General features: G+C 35.1%; 1 protein-coding gene and 1 long non-coding RNA gene across 2 annotated transcripts; one reads left to right on the top strand and one right to left on the bottom strand.

Annotated features, from left to right (window-relative positions):
- Positions 1-1,122: 1,122 nt before the first annotated feature.
- LOC147391653 (ERAD-associated E3 ubiquitin-protein ligase HRD1B-like) lies at positions 1,123-12,744 on the bottom strand. Its single transcript, XM_086457633.1, has 8 exons — positions 12,589-12,744; positions 10,986-11,523; positions 6,769-6,945; positions 5,418-5,567; positions 5,082-5,290; positions 3,062-3,215; positions 2,007-2,238; positions 1,123-1,586 (listed from the first exon to the last, which is right to left on the bottom strand). The coding sequence occupies exons 2-8, from the start codon at positions 11,516-11,518 to the stop codon at positions 1,428-1,430; spliced, it is 1,614 nt and encodes a 537-aa protein (XP_086313759.1). The 5' UTR covers positions 11,519-11,523; positions 12,589-12,744; the 3' UTR covers positions 1,123-1,427.
- LOC147391654 (uncharacterized) lies at positions 8,071-8,583 on the top strand. The gene is made up of 2 exons (XR_015182593.1): positions 8,071-8,207; positions 8,369-8,583. It is a non-coding gene; the product is annotated as an uncharacterized LOC147391654 (long non-coding RNA).
- Positions 12,745-14,392: the final 1,648 nt, after the last annotated feature.

Genomic DNA, 14,392 nt, shown 5'->3' with positions numbered 1-14,392 from the left:
AACCTCATCCAATGCCACATGGCACAATCCCTCTCACACCATTAATTTTACGGAAAATTGTAAAAAGTAGGGTCAAACTTTTAGTTAATTATAAATAAATAAATAAAATCAAATTTCAAAAAAATGACTTTAACAGGACGGTCCAGCAAATGTGAATGATGAAAATGCCTAAATAAATTGCTAAAGGGCATTTTCGATATTTTAATTTAAAATACAACTTTAATTTGACTCTTTTTTTATAAATCTATGTTAATTTTAGCTCTCTTAGAAATCAATCTCACTAGCCATGAATGTATCTGATCAGTCCCAAAACCGATTAACTTCAAACCCAATAACTTTGGATTTGGATTGAAGATTCGTTTTTCAATAAAGATCCGATTTTATAAGCTATCGGATCATTCCGGTCAGTAGGCCTACTAAGGAAAGGCATGGGTTGCAACCAGATAGAAGTAGGATTTGATCATTTAATGAAAAATAATTTTTTTTTTAATGAAATTGGGCGCACAATAACCCCGATGGGTTGGCTCAATGGCAATTTTTTAGATTTTGATATGTAGTAGAGGCCATCCGCAAGGCGCACCCTCACTTTCTTGGTGCATGTGATGTGCAGGCGTTGCACGTGCCCTGGGACTAGTCCTTGGACAAGACCATGGTCTATGGACTAGACAAAGCCCAAATACGGACCCAATCTACTGTCTACAGTGATACCCGATTATTAGAAAAAAAAAACATAAATAAATAAAATAAAATTGGGCACATAATCGGCTTCTGCCCGTTTTCGGCTTCTTGCCATCTTCTATCCATTTTTATTGCTTCTGTAGGATATGCTTTTCCAGTCGTGTTACCAAATGCCAATTTGAGTCCCAAAATTGCTTTTGAGTGCCAGAAAGTAGAAATCATTGATCAATCATGAAGTTATGGATTCATACCCAATTGGAGATTCAAGATTTTGAGCTTTATGAACAATCATGTAATAATGTTCTAAGCCACATCACAAAATCACTCGAATCTAAGGGTTAGAAACCATTGATCGTGAACACTGAGGAGGTATCATTTGGGCCACCTAGCACTCAACATGTCCCAAACATGAACCTCGTTCCAAGCTCTACTGTGTGACAGTCATTTGGAAAATACAAATTGAAGAGACTGGATGTCCAATTCAGGCGTTTATGACATATTTGGGATGATCAAGAACATCTCAAATTTGAAAGAATACAGATTGCTTAACTATACAAATTGTTTCTACATCAGAATTACTGACATTTGAAGATGATAATATTGGAAGGAACACCAAGTCTAGACCTGTAAAAGATATAGGTTTACAAAGATATAAGTTTCCTAAGCATCTTATGACATTTTCAAAACAAAACTCCAACCTCAAGTGGTTTGCACAGCCCATCTTCTTTCCTGGATTTATGATACCTCCCTCATAGTGTAGTAGCCTCTTCATTCTCCCCATGACGACCACAGTCCGAAATAGATGACGATGATGCAGTGGCCTTTCCTCGGCTATTTGACATACCAGAGCTTATTTCCACACTCTCTGTATTCAGCTGTTGTAGATTTTGAAGCTGGTTTTGCAAAAACTGGCCCAAAAACAGAGAAAAGGAGAAGAAGAAAAGTGAGTCGGTAAACTGCAAATCAGATTATTAAACAATCCCTGACAACATGCCCATGCAAAATGACTCAAACATATCTACAAAACCTAAAAATATCAAACTTAAATAGTAATGAATCGAAAATAGATCGGTCAGTCTTTGTTTGTAGAAACCTATCAAAAGTAACAAAAAAAAAAATAGATAATGAATTAGTTTCCCATTCAATTTTGTTGGTGTTGGTACACAATAATGTGACCTTAAGTTTGGTCAAACAAAGTGTACAACAAGGCAACCACATCAAGTGGATGGGGTTCAATCATTGACATTTAATATCATAATTCTTAGGAAATCGGCAAGAAGCATGAAGAATGACAATAGATTGAAGGAAATCAGATATGTTCACTATACCTCAATCCGGTGCCGGATTAATTTCTCTTGAGCCTTCAGCTGAGAAACAGATCCGTTCGAATCACTTCCTGATCTGTCACCCTGTGAGAAATTAGCACTAGATGTCTGAAATGGGACAAAGGCACAGTGCTGTTGAGGTTGGCCAGAAGCTGTTCTTTCGCCGTTTGATTCCATATTGTAGGTGTCTGGTGAAGGCATATTGCCATGTGGAAGTATAGCATAACCTTGGGACCTGCAAGTTAAAAATGAAGATCTTTATAGCTCTTCCCATTTCTGCCAGTAAAAATAGTAATAACTATATATGAACAAACAATTGCTCGGCAGAAAAATTATCATCACTGTGGAGGGATAAAATCTACTCTCATCTGAACTGTTCATGTCACACCAATCAGTGTGTATCCTGAGACATACACGTGACATTGTTTGGATGCGATCCTAGGATTTTTCCCCTTGGGATATTTATTGTATGTGGATAAGGGATGGATTTGACAGTAGCAACTTAATTAGGTTTAGGTTTGCTTTTCTAGGTTTAGGTTTTTTATCTATTTAACGAGCTAAAAGCCATTGGAAGGAGGGGAGGAAAAAAGGAGTGATCTGGGAGAAGGGAAGATGAAGAATGGGGAATGAAGAGCTATTATCTAATCATGTAATATTGGAATACAAATCATAGTGGAAATAGTTCCTGGCGCCTGTGGAGGTAGGCACCTTTACCGAACCATGTAAAAATCTCTTGTGTTCTCTCTTTTATCTCTATTTTTTGTGTTTTTGGTACGATTCAGTGTGGGATCTTGATGGGGATTGGGATCTCGAGGTGGATGCAGACATTGCATCCACAATCATCAAAGCCTTAACCTGTGTACATACCACAAATTGAATGAGTCCACGTGGCATGATTTGCACCAAGCCAGTGTTTTATGGAAATGTAATCCCTCGGGTGAGAAACATAAACCTCATAAGAACATACAATGCCAGCCAAATAAGTTGAGGAAGTTTTTTGCAAGAATTCAACTGTGTAAAATAATTGTGATAAGCAAAGAGCCGCATAATGTACATACCATACGAATGTATTTGCAGAAGGATAAACATAAGATTTCTCGTATACAGAGGCAGCCGCAGCTGCAGCTTGAAGTCTAGCTTGATGCTGGCTCAAATTATCATTTGAAGCACCACTACCAGAATCCCCAGTTGGCGCACTAGCCGTGCCAACTCCTGCTCAAAATTAAAAGGAGAAAAAAGCTTAGCTACTTTCCAACAACTAGTTTTGTCCAATAATCATTCTTATTTGTTGTATGCCATTAATTTTACCATTAATCATTAGAATGGTCCTTGTTATTTTAGCTAGTAAAATGTTGGCTAATGTATAAAGGCATGTTTGATGTAAATCGGAAGTAGCTGAAAGAATTTAAAATATTTTCAATGAATGCAGCTCATAAATTGACATCATTTTTCAAGAAGTCCCACATCCTACTTTGTCAAAACACATGGAGTGCCAAAACCAATCCACTAAAAAATTTAAATATTTAGTAAACTTCATGGAAGACAAATGCCAAGTCCAGAGCCAGCCATATTAGCAATTATGTATGATTTCGATACTTAAATGATTAATGAAAATAATACTCTGTCACAAATTAAGTATAAGTGAGAAAACATGCAGGGAACACTAGAAATCTAATCTGTCCACATGTGATGTTGATATAAGGTGCAATATTCTGGGGTAGGAAGACCAAAGGGGTCCATCTGTTCAACCACGTAAACCCCTGACCACAATGCTAGTTCAGCTCAATTGCCTTCAACTGGCAAAAATTAGTTTTGCTTACATATTTCTATTTAAAATATTTAAGAATAAAAGGATGTCCTTTATGGGCAAAGCGCTATAGTTGATCGAGCATTAAGTGTAATGTCAACAACGTTTCCGTCCGTCCATGTGGCCAATCAAAATGGTTGTCTATCAAATTTACAAAACAGTCTGCATTTTAACACCAGTGCCCACATCGCAAGAAAACAATTCAATCCATGGATCTCCAATATTCATATCCCAGCATGAATAGATAGAAAGGTTGTTCTCCTTTGCCAACTCGGTGTGCATGCATTTTCCGTAGTTAGGCCACTCTTAAGTGGTGCTGAATGTGTAAGTCTGACACTATAACTCTCACTATATGTGCAGAGTGCAGACACGAACCACTCACTTAAAGAGTTATTCATGTCAACCTAACAAGTTATGGATGTGTTTTTCATGCATTTTCTTTATCATGTCCTAAAATACCAATGCACAAAAGTTAGGTATCTCACAAAAGTTAGGCCTCATCTCTACGTGTATGTCTTGATTTGAGTTCTTTCAACTCCCTTAGACTTCAAGGCACCTCTTTGTATTTCTACCACCTCTATTCTCATCAGCCAATACCAAGTCGTCTACCATAACATGCACTAGGGGAGGTCATTAAGTAAGAACAATTAAACCATCCACAACAAGTAGAAAATATACGCACTCGAGGGTAAACCTTGTCATAATTCATCACATGTTTAATCAATTTTTTTATAGGTAAAAGCAAATTATGTTAAATGTGGTTGAGATGACCAACAAGAAAGAGTACAGAACAAGACACAATGCAGAAAAATCAATTATCAGAGAAAAGAAGTGAAATTAATTTCTCTGATAAAACTTTTTCTTGTCTTAATCCTTACTCCATCACTCCCTCCCAGAACTCCATATTATGGCTTTAAAGTTTGATCTCATGACACTAGGATCCACCACATAAGGGAAGACCAATTCGAAAGACAAAAAATGGGACATACATAATTTTGGTATACATTTGTCAAGGCCAGAATCTCTTTTGCTTCAACAGCATGTTGTATACATACAATGGTCAAGAAGGAGAGGCAATATCAAGTACAAGTCATTGAGGATACAAATACAAATATCAATAAATGATTATATAAGTGTTAAGATGCATGGAATGTTGTTCCCACGTCCTAAGTTCAAACCCCCTAGAACCCAACTTCATTTGCCAACCACTAACCCTATATAAAATAATAATATAATAATAATAATAATGGCCAACTGGAAAGAAATATCACCTTGTTGATTAGCTTCAGATCGCACTCCATGTTGCCCCGTAGTTGCCGTTGTCCCATTTTCAGGTGGAACAACAAGTGCTCTACATGTCGGGCAGGTATGTTGCCGCTCCAACCATGACCGAAGGCAATGCACATGAAAAAGGTGTCCACAAATGAGCTTTTTGGCTGTGACCATCTCCTCACGACAAATAATGCAGGTTGCGTCACCTCTGCATGGTCAACGGCAATAATTTTTTATTTATTTTATAAGTCAACGACAATAAGTTTCGAGGTTCGATACCAGGGAATATCCAGAAAAAGAAAACCTATAAACATATATCAAGTGCAATAACTCACGCATTAAGCTCTTCGGATGTTGCATCTGGGAATCGATCATTCATATTTGAAGTGATCTTTCGATACCGAATATAATCAGCAACCCGAACCTTAAAGTTACGGAATGTCTCGTAGAGCTCTCGAATCAAGTGCAATGGCACACCATAGTTCCTAAACCCAATTTACAACACCACATATAGCGATAAGGTTAATAAATGTCTTATACATCTTTTCAGGAAAAAAAAATGTCTTAGACAGCTATTGAATTGAATTCAATGGTACACCATGAACTCTATGGAAACCAATTTTAACATCGATTAGTAAGTCCACACTTTTTTTTTATAATGATCAATATTTCCACACATTCAGATTCATGAAGACATTAGAACCAATTTGAAAATCAATGAAAATATCAACACAAAAGAAGATATCAAGAGAGAAAGCAACAAAAAAAAAAATGGGATTGGAAAACAACAAATGATTCTATAATCATTTTTAACACAATAATTTCACGGAAAATGATCAGGACTGGACCTTTAACTCTTGTTATTGGTAAATTAATTTATTAAGAAAACTAGTAAAGAAGTCGACGAGACACGAACACGGACACAAAATAAGGTGGGCAACCAAGTAAGGAATAGGAGAAAGAAAAGCAAGGCACAAGCCCAAGGGTTGAGGAAAAATAAATTTCATTTCACTTGCCCCTTATGTGGCACACAAGCAGGTGGGTCTAGAGTCCGGATGAAATTTCATTCCTACAGTCCTCTATGTAGCATGCAAGCATGTGGATCTAGAATCTAGATCATTCTATCAATGAAACTACTCAGATTACGTGACAATAAAATCATAAAAAATGGGTTTCCAACTAAGGCTCAGTGGCAAGTCTAATTTGGATTATCCAATTCCTTGCCATCCAATCAACTATATGGCTTATCATGAAAGGATGTGAGCCCACAACAATTGTAAATGTCAAACAAGGGTTGAGGAAAAATAAGTTTGAAGCACGGTATCTCAACAACAATTGCCAAATGTCAAACAAGGGTTGAGAAAAAGTAAACTTTAAGCACAGTTCCCCAAATATCGGAATTATATAACAAAACATCATTTTGGTCCAGTCGTCACCCAGGTGACCCAATTATCAATGCAACAATTCCCCAAAATAGCTATTTTGATCTCACCCAAACAAGGTAAAAAGAACAATTTGTATGTGATCAGAAAGAAATATTTGATCCTTATGAAGGTATCATAGTATGTATTACAGTACATGTATTATACTACATATGTAAGTGTTTTGTGTACATCCATGTATGTGTGTGCCAGCGCATGTGAATATAAGTGTAAACCAAAAGTCAAAGGCAAATAAACTCCTTACATGAAAATCACAAGAAAGAAGCAGAGATACATAGACAAGTGAAGCAAATCGCGAATAAGTTCCAAGTAAAAGGTGTAGACTGCTTTTTTCTCCCATTGTCCTTCCATAAGCATGTCGCTAACATAGAAAACATATTTTACAAATGTTGAAACTGTTGTTGTCGCCAGTATCATATACCTGTAACATAAAATTAACAGCACCATCAAAATTATGATCACCAACAAAAAAGCAGAACACTACCAAGTTGTTAAAAGCACTAGGCAGGACATAAGCAGTGGACCTCCTTAGGGCCTAGGCGAGGCCTAAGCAGGGCCCAGGAAGGGTCCAAGCGACAAAAAATTTAATATTTTAATTTTTTATATATAATAAAAGTCATACAAAATAGAGAAAAAAATAATAATAACGTAAATGTCATTACCAAGATAATAGTAAGTAATCACTACTAAGCAAACTTATAAGTCAATGCAACTAATATGTGAGAAAAATGAAAATAATTTAACCACAAATACTGAGGTAATCTGATGCCCCACACAAAACTTTGCTATTATAGTAATATAAAGTTCAATATCTGTTTGTTGTCACCAAAATTTGGAAGACTAAATGTTCCCCAACTTTTCATCTAACTTATTATTATCAAGGTCATCATTGTCGAAATGAACAAAATTACAATTCCACTAACCATGTTAGTTAGGGCCCGATTGATTGCGCTTCTAAACGCAGATTTATCTGCGTTTGCGTCAAAAAGCGGGGATTTATAAAAATTTGCGTGCTTGATAGCGTTTCAAAATTTTGCGTTTTGAATTTTTAAACGCGGTTTTGTAATTTTTACCGCTGTTTTGAAAAGCGGATGACAGGAGCTTCGCGTAACCGCGTTTAAAAGCGTCGAAGTGAAATGACGTAAATACCCTTCAACTAATAAAGTAATTCCTACATATGTCCGACTGTAAAACCCGATCGATCTATCTCTTCTTCGTTCAACCTAAACCCCACAGACACTTCTACATCGCCATTGACGACGGCAAACATCTCCGATCGACGCCATCGATAGAACCCACATATCGTTCTCTCTCTCTCTCTCTTCATAGATTCTTCGTGCAGCAACAGCGAGGCAGAGAGACGAAGCAACCCTAGATTTAGGGGCAATTTATGAAATGTTATTCCAATCGTAGAAAATTTTCAGATTTACTATGTCAATCAAGAACCAATCTTGTCTGTTAATGAAAGTGGGTCCAGTCAGGGGGTTCTTTGTCATCGTCTGCTTCAATTCCGTCTGTTAATCTGGGAGATAGGACCGATGGGGAGGCTGGTAATGGTGTGGGTGGTAATAGCAGGGATTTTTCTTCCCAGAGGTGATATACAACAGATTGCCAAGTGGATTGAGCAGTTTCTACCATTTTCTTTGCTTCTGTTGGTTGTCTTCATTCGGCAGCATTTGCAAGGTATTTGGTTTTAATGATGTTTATTTTAGACATTTGATATGTGGTTGTTCATGTTTTTAAATCGTAAGACAAAGTTTTGGTTTAATTTTCACCTCACTAAAGCTTTTCATTTTGACTAACATCCGGGTTTGATCTTTGGCTTTAATGGTATGGACTTCAAGAACATGAATTTCAGCCTTGGTCTTCCGCTTGATTTGTTGAATGGATGTATAAACATGTTCACAGGAAACAGAAGAAGGCATATAGGGAAAATTTTAGAAGCCTTTTATGAGATGGAAATCAATTTGATAGCTTGTTAGTGAACGTAGGTTGTCTTTTATGAGTGTTATGACTACTGGGAATGAGGAGGTTGAACTATTCTTATTCTTATTTTTTATTTTTGGTTCTATATTGACTAAAGTCTTGAGTTGAGCAGAACTAGAATTGAAGCTTTAAAATAATTCATTAGCATTTAGGTTCCGTTGAAGTCTTATCAATGTGTGTTTTGAGTTATTGGTAATCAAAAATCTCGTCTATGCGGTTTCAATCCCCCATACCGTTCATTTTTTTTTCTTTTTCTAAATGTTGTCTTGAGAAAGTTACGTATTGTCTTTCTACAAGGAGTTTCAGGTTTCTTTGTCACAATTTAGATTGCCGCTGTGTTGTTCAAGTCGAATGATATTCTAAGGATATTCGATAAATCTAATTGGATATTCTATGGATATTGGATTGCCGTTGTGTTGTTCAAGTCAAAATTTTAAATCGAATCGAATGTTATCGTGTATTCGATAATCTAATTTATGCTTTTATAAAAAAAAATTTATAAATTAAATTGAATGTTATCGGGTATTCGATAATCTAATTTATAAATTTATAATTTTTTAATATAAAGATATTATATTTATATATATTTAGTGAAATTATATATTTATAAGGGTATTCTGATAATTTTTTATGCATTTTGGGTGTATTATCAATATTGCATATTGTGTAGGTATTTTGTTTATCAAGAAAATTTCATATGTCCATTTTTAAGAGGAGATGCTGCCGAAATTTCTATAGAATTATAAACTTTTTAAAATTAAAATAATTTTTTATATAATTTTATTATATTTATATATATTTAGTGTAATTATATATTTATAGGGGTATTCTGGTAATTTTTAATGCATTCTGAGTGTATTATCAACCTTAAGGGTATTTTGGTCATTTTACCCTAATACAGCAAATTCTTGAAACTGTATCAAGCAGTAATTACCAGATTTTGACAGCAGATTTTGACAGCACAACACTTTTAAAAAGCTCTATCAAGCAAGTTTTTCAGTGTTTCAGATTCTGACAGCAGATTTTAACAGCAGATTCTGACAGCAGAAGCTGACAGCAGATTCTGGCAGCTAAATCAATCAGGCCCTTAGTTTTTAGTTTCCTAAAATAACATAAATATCTTTTTATTATGTTATCTTCGAAATAGGCTTAGTTAATATTTTAAATTACAAAAAAGACTTTTACAATATGAAAATATAGGGTTATGTATTTAAAAAATTAATTTTTTGATTGTGATTGTGCACAAATCCCAAATTGTTCCATACATGTGTCGATGTGCATTTGCTCAAGCCACCTACAAGTTTTTTTTAATCTTCGACACACCTCACAAGCTTAGATAAATATTTGAGAAATCTCTTACGTTCCAAAATTGATTAACTACCCTTTAAAACACAATTTATTCAAAATTATCTCATAAATGTGTCATTGTAACCCCAGTTTTTGAAATCCTACTTAAAGCAGGTAATGCCTAGGCGCTTGGATGGTCTAGGTGGGAAAAGCGAGCTATGTGGGGCTTTTGACAACAGAGAACACTACCGCATGGAGTTCAAAAAAGAAAGTAATGACTTGTTTTATGAAAAACAAGCAGTTTCAAACTAATTTCTGGAATCTTATAGCTTATAGAAAATGAGAGAGTTGTACAGTTTCTAGAATTTGTTCTTTTCTCACGTGGGATCCCCGAATGTGTTACACTTGTTCACCGAGCGGGATTTATACTTCGCATACAAATACTGCCCATCTGATTTAAAGCCATCATGAAAACCATAGATAGAAATGATCTGCGTGGAACACAACGCAATTTGCACCTAAACGTTAGGTTACTCTTTGGAGCAATCAAAACCAAACTTGCATCATTTAGAGAATCCCAAATTATAGATATTTCATGGGAAAGACAATGTCGGTTTTGGCTAACATACAGTTCTTATCTTCTTCTTTTTTGATGATTTCTTTTCTTTTTCTTTTTTTATGGGTAAAAGCTTGATTAGTGATTAGGGTCAGTGGTTAGTATAAGAAGTATGAGTTCAAGGGGGTGTGAACCTAGGACGTGAGAACAACTCTCCACACGTCTTACCACTTAGCTAAGTGGCACTTCTTAAAATAAAGTCTGTATGTTATACAATTACAGATAGAATTGCTCCAACCATTTTCAATTATATACAACTCTTTCATTGTTTATTTTATATTAGTCAAAATTCAAATTACAAACAAATCATTAGGCACAACCATTGAAAGCCTAATTAACATGAAAAGAACTTGAGCCATAATCATAAATTTATAAAATTAAGAGATATAAATAACCATTTATAAATGACATGGAGCATTACTTCGAGGTCAAGAGATCAAGTCCGGCTTACCCATCAAAAACAAAAATGGACATGGGTCATTATAGCAAGATGGGCTGCCCCATGCAGCACAATTTTTAAGAAGTGTATTTTGTCAAAGTTGCAATGAATCAGAAAACCATAAGTAACTTACTCGAATGCAAAGAAGAGTGATACCGAAGGTTGCCATGTTTGTATCAAATACTTTAGAGAACTGTACAAAAAGAGACTATCCAGCACAAGAAGGAATCCCAAAAAAGAGACAATCCGGATGTGAGAAAGCATGGGAACAGAAGGAGTTGTCTCAATGTACTCAACCCTCTTCTGAGCCAACCAATGCAATGCCTTTATGAAAAGGAGAGCAGTGACCATAGCAAGAAACATAACAGAGAAATCCTGTCGGAATATTGTGATTGCGAAGAGGATTTCCATGACCTCCCTCCATGACTGTTCGTTTAACCTCTCGACTTCTGCTTCTCGTAGAGTTCCAAGGAATACCCGTTTGGTTAATTGCCATAAAATGCACATTATGACCAAACACATGTTTAAGAGAAGCACCAAACTGATCTTTGAGGTTGATAGGTACACCATGGCTGGATAAAATTGGCCTCTACTGTTGAATGCATGATAGATAACAGAAAGTGCGCCCACAAAACTAAGTCCCGCGTATGTTCGTAGCTTCATCATTTCCTCTGAGAGTTGCAATAGTAGCATTAGTCAGTCAAATTGAACAATAGTTGATAGAATCTCAAGTCAAAAGTGGAATCTCAAAACCCTTAATCTTATATAACATTCGAGCCATTTATAACTATTTGAGAGGTCATTGATTTTAAAAAAATTAGCCCATTGTGGTATTGATTTTTCTTTATGCATTTCTCCTTTTAAGGAAGGTCTTTTCAGCAGAAAAATGTGTTTCTTGAAATTGCAACCTTCTTCTATCGTTTATAAAAAAATTATCCCAAAAATTTGGGCCGGGTGAACCAATCTAATTCCTAAAATTGCATATCTACAATCCAACCAATCTAAACAGTAAAGAAGAAAAAACTCTTATCCTGAAATTAATCACATAAAACCCACAAATTTCTTAATCCCAAACCATACTAGTTAGTGAAAACAGTGAACCGTTTGTAAACGGTCCAAATGAACATCAACCCAATATCTACGCTTCTTCAAATTTTCATACAATTATTTTTAAATGAAAAATAAAAACGAACTAAACAAAGATAGTACACTCGATTGACCGACCGATCTAATTGGTAAACCTGCAAACTATTCGATGATTGATCTGGTTTTCAATGAAATTGCCCCCTAAATATACTATAAACCAATATTACAGCGGACATTTTCCCCTATATTTTAACATCAACTGCAGGATCTGATAAATTATTGGTTTGAACATGGAGAAGTCTCCATCCTTTAAAGTTAGTTCTTGTTTGGATCGCCCATTTTGCCGTAGAAAACAAATTTTCAAGAACTTCTATCCCAAAATTGCGCGAACTACCAAGATCTCGATCCAAACTAGCTCTTAAGGAATTACTACCTAATGAGAAACCCTAATCGATTCAATCATATAAACATATAATGTTCATAAAAAAATTCTTGCTAACATGGAAACAAGAATTCAAGTTTTTAACTAATGAGAAATCCTAATTGATTAATCATATAAGCATGTTAGGTTCGATCAAGAAACGCTATAGATCAAGTTCATGAATTAGGGTTTAGTGGAACAATCGCAATCGATGTAAGAAATTTCGTACCTTTTGAAGCTCGAATAAGGGTTTCGTCTCTGTAACAAAGAAAAGAGGAGTCGAAAGCCGAAAATCAGCCAAAGACACGATTTTGAGAAATTATGGACTAAATACCGAGTCGATTTTGGTCCGCTGTCGTGTCATCTCAGCCAATAGAATAATAACACGTGTTATCTCTGACACTTGTTCTTATATATTAGAACATCTATTTTGTTTCGGATAATTAGAACGTCTATTTTGTTTTGGATTGAAATTTTTTAAGAATGTTTGACATGTCCCCTAGACCTAGGTTTCGTCTAGGAGACTAACATTAAATGACTTAAATACCCTTATCTTCAGCCTAAAATCTATCCTTTACAAACTGTGAACATGTAAGTTAAGCCATTTTTTCTTCTTTTTTTTTGTTTAGAAATTCCTTGCTTGAAGGTTGAAGGAGTTAAAAAGTTGAAAAATCTTTCATCTACAAATTGTTAATCATTGGGATAAGTTGTTTTTAATTTGTTCGGTCTCGTCTTCGATATTTTATAAAATTCTTAATTTTTTTGTCAAAAATTTCATTTATCTTCTACATTTACAAAAGAGTTGTGTTGGAGTGACCTCGAGATCATACCTTGTATCGTACTTTCCTGACTTGGAAGTGTGTAGGAATCTTAGTTTCAAGTCAAGAAAGTGCGATATGAGGTACAATCTTGAGATCACTTCAACATTATTCTTTACAAAATCTTACTTTGTTCTTGAGGTCCAAATATTAAAGTATGTAGAATCTTAAAACTTGAAAAAGAGGGTGAAACCTCTTATTATAAGGTTGAAGATGATTAATTTTGCGGAAAAAAAAATTATAAATCAAATATGAAGACATTAGTGTTAGACTCTCGTAGAAGACGCGTGTCAAAGGAGGAGTCTGACTTTCAAGCGGGCAAGCTTCAAATTTTGAAGGAACCCTCCTCGTTACAAGACAAATGGGGTTGTGAATTTATTTCACACCCCTACATTTTTGTCAAAATTTGAAACACCTCCTTGAAAATGTCACGTGCAATCCAATGGAGAGGGTCTCTTTGACGTTTTGAAACGTGTTGGCTGCTTAAAAGGTTTTTCTTCCAAAAATCCTATAAAACAATGATTTGGTGGATTTATTCACAAATAATCAATTTGATAAAAAACTTATAGCCAAGATGTATAAGTTTGTGCATGATAAAGGGATTCAGGTGAAAAAGTATCTATAGTTCATATCCACTTTCACGTCAAGAAGTGCAGGATGAGATTCCAACCTGAGGTCACTTCAGTATTATTCCAAAGGAATAATAATAAAACTAAAAAAATAAAACATAACATGAAGGAACAAAATTATTAGTCAAACTTTTCAAGACCCCATTCACTATATAGGAAAGCCATCATTCTAGTTAGGATTCATTAATATTTTGTATTTAGCATTTCAAAGTCATCATGATTAATATCCATCTTCAAACTCGTCCAATCAAGTCCTCCAACATATCCGTAGCAGTCTATTTATCATAATTATTTGTGATATTTCTTTGTTATTCAATTTATATAACATGTAGACCTGATCAACGAATAAAAATCTTATAACAAAGTCCCACGACCCATGCCCTAGTACATCTACACGTGTATGTTATAAAGAGGATGGGCGTCAGGAAAATGATTTGGAGTTCTTGTAGAGTGGAACCGTGCAGTACCAGACAAGAGATAGATTTTCCAAAGAACGAGACTTTTTTCGAATAAGCCAATTCATTTAGGACCCTACAAATCCATTATTTACATTTTCATTAGTATATTTTAAAACAACATAGAACAA

This window comes from Akebia trifoliata, chromosome 11 (genome assembly GCF_017979445.1).
Source record: "Akebia trifoliata isolate Shusen 1 chromosome 11, ASM1797944v1, whole genome shotgun sequence".
NCBI lineage: Eukaryota > Viridiplantae > Streptophyta > Magnoliopsida > Ranunculales > Lardizabalaceae > Akebia > Akebia trifoliata.
Note: the sequence above shows the minus strand (reverse complement) of the source record. Positions and strands in the feature narration are given on the sequence as shown.